This window comes from Biomphalaria glabrata, chromosome 6, assembly GCF_947242115.1.
Source record: "Biomphalaria glabrata chromosome 6, xgBioGlab47.1, whole genome shotgun sequence".
NCBI lineage: Eukaryota > Metazoa > Mollusca > Gastropoda > Planorbidae > Biomphalaria > Biomphalaria glabrata.
Genome location: NC_074716.1, coordinates 28952731 through 28961256, shown reverse-complemented (window position 1 = coordinate 28961256; position 8526 = coordinate 28952731). Strand labels below are relative to the sequence as shown.

At 34.9% G+C, this 8526-nt stretch overlaps 1 protein-coding gene across 6 annotated transcripts in view; it reads left to right on the top strand.

Annotated features, from left to right (window-relative positions):
- Nucleotides 1-111: 111 nt before the first annotated feature.
- Nucleotides 112-8526, top strand: part of LOC106050590 (HIV Tat-specific factor 1 homolog) — a 49074-nt gene continuing 40659 nt past the window's right edge. The window contains exons 1-4 of one of the 6 annotated variants that reach the window (XM_013205592.2): nucleotides 112-151; nucleotides 1665-1842; nucleotides 3623-4103; nucleotides 5775-5977. In XM_013205592.2, coding sequence (XP_013061046.2) covers nucleotides 1669-1842; nucleotides 3623-4103; nucleotides 5775-5977 — 858 coding nt within the window. In that variant the 5' untranslated portion in view covers nucleotides 112-151; nucleotides 1665-1668. The other 5 variants (XM_056031446.1, XM_056031443.1, XM_056031445.1 and 2 more) reach the window with 5 other exon arrangements.

Sequence of the window (8526 nt, the reverse complement as noted above, 5' to 3'; positions counted from 1 at the left end):
AGACTGATCCAAAACATGTAATTAACTATAAAATATTAGATAATTAACTAGCTTTAGTTGTTTGTTATTTGTTTCAGTTCAAATTTCACATTTTAATGAGTCGATAGCTTTTACATTCTTTTGCCCCGGAAATAAAAGTTAACATCGTCAGGTACGCGAAGTTAAACATCATGCATACGAAACAAAAAGTGCAATTTTTCTAAATTATAGTCTGGACTAGATCTAGATTATATAGATCTAGAATCTAGATGTTGACTAGACATAGATCTAGTTAATATCTACATCCTAGATCAGACTCAATAAAAGTAAAGTCAGTACACTGTCTACAGATCACAATAGATTCTACACGTAACTCACACTCACAGTATCATGAGTATGTGAGTAACTGTCGTAACACAGTCTTGACTCGTCTTGAGTCTTAGTGTCTACACTCTAGACTAGAGTCACTCTAGTCACTAGTCTCTCTACACCACAGCACACTTACAGTTACAGTGACTTACTCAGTTACTGATTACTGACTAGTCTAGTTAGTTACACTCACTGTCACTGTGATTGTGAAGACACTGAAGTGACTGTGACTCTCTTAGACTTAGAGTTAAGTTAGAGTGACTTAGACTCTCTACACTCTTAGTCAGTGAGTAATAATAGAACAGTGTAAGTTTAACTAAAAGTAAATCTAGATCTAGTGAAATCTAGTCATTTCTACACAGTGATTTTAACTAGATCTAGTAGGTACTAGTATTACTATTAGAACTACATCTAGAATCTAGTCTATTATTTTTATTTATAATAATTATTTGAAGACTATTAAGTTTTAACTTAAATACTTGAGTCTATTGACTCATTTATTAACATAAATGATTAAATAACTTCATATGATAAATATAAGATCTAGAAAAAGTAGATTTCTAATAATTCTATATATGTAAGTTATGTACTGTACTGTACACGTCACAATGTGACAATGTCAAGTATTACATGATAGGTCATAGAATATTTTTAAAATCCATATTTTAATTATTTTCTATGGTCTTTTGTGACTCCTGGCATATCCCTATTCAACCTCATTCTTTATGGCCCACAGGTTGAGAACCCTTGGTCTAGACTCTAGAATCTAGATCATCAGCATGTAAATTGATGGAACTGGCTGCCTGATTCAGCCAAACACTTAGCATAGTTTAAATCTCCTATTAAATTATTTCATCAATAGATAATTTTTTTGAAGGAAAGTCTGTTTAATGTTTTTATAAAATATGACCTGTACTAGATTTTGATCTAGAGACTATATTAGTAAGATATTAGTACTTTAGACCATAATATTCTGCTATATGTTTTGTGGACCAGTGGAGGAGGAAGTATATATATGGAATTAGGTTTCTGTGCTGATTTTAGGTGCTCAGCCAACACAACTTAAACAAGAACCTACAAATGTTTTGTGTGAAAAAAAAATCTGAAAAAAATTTGAGAATAATTAGAATACTTATATTTTTGAGAATAATTAGAATATTTATATTATACTTATATATACTTAAGATGCCCTCTAATGAGTAATGTAGAATCAATGAAAACATCAAATGGTAGTGTCATGAAAATCATGTTTAGTAAAGCTTTTTTTAAACAGCATATTATTTTAATTATTGTCTTACCCTATTTCCTCATATAAGCATCATGTCAAGTGCACCATTAGAAGAAGAAGATGAGTTTGAGATGCAGTTAAGGCAAGAGGAGCTTGCTAGACTAGCGAAGGAAGAAGGGGAGACACTGTCACATGGTTTGACATACACAGATGAAGATGGTACTGTCATGGAGTGGGATCCAGAAAGACGAGCTTATTTTCCTAAGGTATTGAACCCCCTAGGTTTAATCATTATGTCTCAAATTTTCCATTGATCTAAATGGTATGATTTGAGGATTTCAGGAATTCAATTTCCCTTTGCAAAGCTGTATGCTGTTATATACTAACATTTTCATAAAGGGTGTATTAGGATGTAGGGGCAATAAGGTAGCACAAGAGGCACCCAATTTAGGATGTTCATATAATTTTCTTCATAAAATCTAAGCTGTAATGGATTGATAAGTTTAGGAAAATCAGGCTTTTTTAAAGTCAGACCTAACCCTAACTTTTGACTTGCAGAACAAGTGAAATATATAGAAGTTTCCTGACCCACCTACAAAGTTTAGTTTCATTTTCGTTTTTCTCAAGTATCAATTGCTTGTATAATTGAGATTAGTGAGATTTAAAAAAAAAACTGTTGTAGTCTAGGCTTATTTTAGTCAAGTAAACAAGATAATTGTCTTACAAATGCATATTATTTGTATGATTGTGTAAATAGTAATACTAGTAATAGTAATAATAATACAAATGTACATAAAATAAAGTCACATCAAGCTGTTAAGGGATATAATTTTATAAATCTTTTTAATATAGTGGCTTTGAATTATTCTCCATTAAAAATTCCAAATGGGAGATAATTCTTGTCTGTTGTTATCTTCCTGCTATTTCATATCATAATGTTGATTTCTAAACTTTAAGAGGACTCTCAGTTACAACGCAGAAGTTTATCTTATCTCATAGCATATATTTTATAGTCATCTAAATTACATAAGCTTGATATCCAGTACTTAATTTACTAAACGACTTTAGTAGTAAAACCAAGTTTGTTTTATTCTCTGTCATTATAAAGCTTATATCAACTCCCAATGTCTGGTATTTGCAGTACCAGTTATTACTCACACACCCATTCTCTGATCAAGTTTAAACTTGGCACAATTTGCAGAGACAAGACATGAATTAATAAATAAAAAAGAAGTAACCAATTAGACAATTACTAGTAATTAATTATTTGTTTGATACCAACAAGGGAAACCATTACTTCAGTATTCACAGATATGGCTAAATTTGTTGAACTTAGTCCCTTTAAATAATTGTTTATGCTATTACTCCCTCACATATTCTCCGATCAACTTGATACTTAAAACAATAATTTATTGTACCTAACAAAACATGGATCAATAAACAAAAATACTTAATTAGTCAATTAATTATTGGTAATTAATTATTTTGTTTGACATTGAATAAGGGAAATAACTTGTACATTATTAATAGATATAATGTAAGGACCAAGTTTTTCCTCTTTAGATAAACTTTTTTTTTTTTTTTTAATACATTTTGCTCGTTTTTTTTTAACTAGACTTAAGAAAGAAACTAAATTACATAGTCATAATGTTGCAAATGGGAATTTTATCAGTGAAGAATTTATTATGCTGTAACAGTGTACAATGTTTGTGGTTTGAATGGTAAAAAAAAATGATTAAAATATTTCAAGATACATAAAAATATTTCAAATAAATATTTTAAATTCAACAGCACTCAACACTTAGTTGAATGTTAAAATTGTGCATTTGTAATTAGTAAGGAACAAGCTCAAAATAAAGTAATAATAAAATAATAACACACAGCAACAATAATTTCTGTTATTGTTACAGATAAACATTTTCAAATGTCTGGTTTGTAACAATTGTGAAGAAGGCCATTAATAGATTACAACAATTTCAACCTGAAAAAAAAGGGATTTATCTGTCATTCAAATAATTTATACATACTCTACTGTGCACTCCACAGATTGATACTGACTTTCTGGCTCAGTACCAAATGAACTATGGCATTAACTATGGGGATACTAGTGATCTCACTGAAGAGCAGAAACAGGCCCAGTACAATGAATACTGGAAAAACTACTATGATGTTATCAGTAAGGAACAACCAGCCCTTCCCAAGCTGGATGAAGAAGGCAACGAGGTGGAAGAGGAGAAGGTTGAGGGTGACAGTAAGCCAGAGAACAAGAGCCAGCCAGCACCTGAAGCAGCAGCAACAAAGGAGCAGATAGGAGATCCTACATCAGATGAACACTACGAGTACAACTTGTACTACTTTGGTCAAGAATATGCTGATGCCTACAGGGATTACTACAGGCAACATCCTGATGCTGAGGTTTTGCCAGACTTTATATCACAGAGGACATCAGCTGCTCCTCAGACAGACAACAAAAAGAAGAAGAAAGAAGCCAAGGGTGAAAAGAGGAAAGAAAATCCTGCAGAAGTGGGTAAGATTATGAACATGTATTTAAAAAAAAAAAAAAAACAAGATAGCAGTACAATTTCATAAAATCATTTTTCATATTCCTATCTAAACATTTTGGAATATTGCAAACTGGTTGACAAAATACCATGAGTAATGAGTTTATTCATTATTCATAATGTGTACAAATATTTTTTGGATAATTTTTATTACCAATCATCAGGTCTCATTGGTACATCAACAAGTGTCAATGGCTGTGCTTTTTTGGCTTTTCTTTCTCTTTTATAGTGTCTATCTCATAGCAGTCTTGATCAATGTGCCTGTCCTCATTCTGACTATATGCTCTGTTTACTACTTCCTTATTAACAATGATATAGAATGATCATAGTTGTTTTTTTTTTCTAATACAAACCTAGGTTATTTTTACAATTTTGGCATACATTAAATGATTATAGATTTTTTTTTACTGCTGTATACCAAAGTTTATCGGATTATATTTTCAAAGTTAGGGAAGGATTTTTTTTTTTTGTATTTGAATATTTTGCTTAACATTAGGCAGAGTTACAATATGCTTAAAAATCTGAAAGGTAACATTAACTTGATCTTTTAATATATTTCCAGAACAAGTAATGCTGTATGATTGAGTTGGGCTTATTCATTAACTTGAACCTGACTGGAAAATTTAGGTGTATAGTATCATTAAATGGAGTGAACACTGTCTAAACCTTTACACCAAAATTCACCAACATCTCTTCCATCTTTGAAAGCTAAGGAAATTTAACATCCACAAAACAATAATTAAACTTTTTTATACAGCAACCATCAGCAGCCTGATTAACTTTGCCATCACCTTGCTGGTATGTTAATACTTCACTGGCACAAAGACTTAGACTAAATAGACTAATTAACACTCGAACACAGCTACCATCTCTTGAAGAACTTTTTTATGAAAGATGCCTTTTCAAAACACTCACAATTGTTAAAGATAACCTGCACCCATTAAACAACTGTTACATAAGATCTGAACAAAGTGGTCATCTCCTTTCCATTAGGACTCAAACAGAAAGATTTAAAAACCTTCATCCCACTTTTGGTCAGAGTGTTACAAGATCATCTGTCGTCATCGAGAAGTACATAGAAGTCTAATTTATAAAGAGCTGGTTATGAGTGTGTATGTGTTTCGTATGTGAATGTTGTTCATATTTGCATTTATATTGTTATTGTACAGTAGTTACGCTGAGGTTGTCAATTGTAGTCAGACTGAATTTTCATTTGATTGGATCAATAAAAATTATCTTATCTTATATCTTAAAAGAAGTGACATTTAAATAGGTGTGGCTAATTATTTACAAAATAAAAACATTTCTTTTATTAAGTAATAAAAAGAAAAAATGAAAATTCTGCTAACTTAGATTGTATTTCAAAAGCATGTGGTAATGTACTTTGCAATGTTATCCCAATGGTCCTGGGTTTGAACACTGCCAGCAGCTCAATGTTGTGCAGCAGATTTGGTCTAGGGTGTAATAATCCTCAATTTTTAACAAACATCAGAAACTTGTAAAACAAGTACAGATAAACGTATAAAAGATCTGTGTTCTCACCAAATTTTTATATCACTAACAAATTCAGTTTCTGATATGTAGATTTCAATGAACATTTTTAAATTTCATTTGACTAATTATATTATGATTGACAGGTTGGTTTGAAATAAACCCAGAGTCCTCCACACAGCTCTATGTTACAGGGCTACCTTTAGATATCACTGAAGATGAGTTCAAAGATGTGCTCAGTAAATGTGGCCTTATTATGTTTGATCCTCTTACTAAGAAACCAAAGTTTAAGTTATACAAAGACAGAGATGGCAACCTAAAGGGGGATGGATTGTGCACATATATAAAGGTAATCTAGCTTGTCTTCAGTTTGCATCTACTGAATGTTTATGCTTACACTGAGGAGGTGTTAATGGGGGACCTCCAAATTTGTAAGCATAAAAAAATAATTAATACATATAGTCCAACCTTGGAATAAGAATAAATGAAAGCATTCTTGTTTTGTCATACTAAAGTCAAGCATTGTGGTTTTATGCATGGTCAGGGGACCCCACAAGGTAGGGGCCACCACAAAAGAGGTTTTAAAAAATATTCAAATGTCTATCGGGGGATGGAGGGGGTTATCAACTTTTACCAACAATCTTTTGGTTGGCAACACTCTTGAGTTAACCCTTAACATACTGTAATAACTTAAGTGAGGCAACTCAACGAGGACATAGACGTTTATTTACATAGAGACATGACAAACACAAAGGGCATCTGCCTTGAGCACAGCATCTCCATATTGGCTCTCTCCTTGGGCGGAAATCGTTAGTCTCTTATGTCAACATCCGACTTGTCTGGTCACTGATAGTGCGCACCTTCTTTCTGCACTATCTTGGATGGCGGTGCGCATGGCAAAGTCATAACATTGCCCCCGTCTTAGCACTTTTCGTCCCGAAAAGAAACACTGCAGCTGAGGTTTGACAGTTCAGGTGGAGGTTGATCAGTGGGAGCCACAGGCGGCAGGAGCGTGTTCCCCACGAAGCCATCCGCATTGTTTTCCTCCAGTGCCGCTTTCTCTTTCTCCAGTTGACCAGGCTGTTGTTGCGATAATGACGTGGCCGTTTGCCACACAAAGAGATAGGGTCGAGCACTGTTTTCTTCAGCACAGCCGTTGATCGGACATGCTGTCTCAGCAGACCTTCCCGACAGACGCCTCTCAAGGGAGCTGCAGGTTCGATTGCAGCCACGTTGCAAGCAAAGTCCAATGCACCGCAGTCATCCTCAGACAACAGTCTCACGTCCAGAAGATAGGTCTCTTCAGGTTCAAGTGGAAATGTCTTCCTCTTGACAGCTCAGATTTAGAGTGGTCCGATTGACATTCATCTATGCCAATGTCGATGATGATGGTAGAAATACATATGCCCTGTTGGTGGTTTTCTTGGCATCTAAATTCTATGTGTGATGCGCCGCACGTACAGTTCATGCTAAACTTCTGGATGCAGTTGTCAAGCTTCGAATTTCCCTCGTGAGCACCGACAGATAGGCAGAGGTCTTTAAGGTCCATAGCAACATGCTTGAACGCAGACCCAACGTTGTCTTGCTCCGTCCGGCTCATTGAGGTACTGGTAACAGGTACAACAGGAACATCCGCTTCAGGCACATAACAGACTTCAGTTTCTTCATTTGTCTCTTTCTGTTCGATTCGGTACATCTCGTTGAGATCATCACAGCAATCGTTGTCACGTTTCTCGTCTTGAAAGTCACAACCACAAGACTTGCCCACAACACAGACACAGACGGCGCTCCAATCCCCAGCGTCTCCGTCACCACTGTTTGTGCAGCCACAGTCTTGACCACGCAACTTCTTTACCAATGAGTCTACAGGCAACTGCTCCTTTACCAACGAGTCTACTTCTTTCACTTGAGACATCATTTTATCTACCTTGTTCCCCATACTGTTAATTTGTTCACACATTGCATCAATTTCTTCCTGTATCTTGCCAATGAACTCAACAATCCCAAGTTCAATTTCAAATTTGTAGGTCTCCGGATCTTCTTCTTCTTTGATCAGAGCTTGCCTCAGACAATCCCTGAGCGTTTCCCTGCTACCGACGGGTTTTAAACATCGGTCCCGAAGCTCTTGTCGTAGCTCTTTAATTGAGAGCTGATGTAATAGCTTCAAATATGTCATTGTAATCAAAGCCTACCTCCTCTCGTTGAGTTGCCTATAATCCCACTTCTGACAACCAATTGTAATAACTTAAGTGAGGCAACTCAACGAGGACATAGACGATAATTTACATAGAGACATGACAAACACTAAGGGCATCTGCCTTGAGCACAGCATCTCCATATTGGCTCTCTCCTTGGGCGGAAATCGTTAGTCTCTTATGTCAACATCCGACTTGTCTGGTCACTAATAGTGCGCACCTTCTTTCTGCACTATCTTGGATGGCGATGCGCATGGGAAAGTCATAACAATACTGAGCTGTTCTACAATGAGTACATAAAAAATAAAATTATGCTGTTTAATGGCTTGACAATCACATGAGTTTTAAGGTTTAAGAAATGTTTGCTTGCAGTGTGCTCGGAGCAAAAAATCCTGGTGGAATTCCCAAAATTGTATTAGACACCACATACATTTTGCAACAAATGCTAAATTTTCTCTGAATCTGTTATCCCATGTAGGTAAATTGGTAAAGCTTACAAAGATGATTTAAAGCCTAGCCTAGGTGATGAGTTGGTTCAGTTTGTATTTTGATCGTCTTATACCAACAAGACTACAAAAAAAGACTACAATAAGGAGCTGTTTTGCTATCACATTCTTTACAATCAAAATGTCAGTGCTACCATCCTGAACATTAAAATTACACTAAGAATGGACTTGGTTTTCATGGTCTCGAATAACACTGG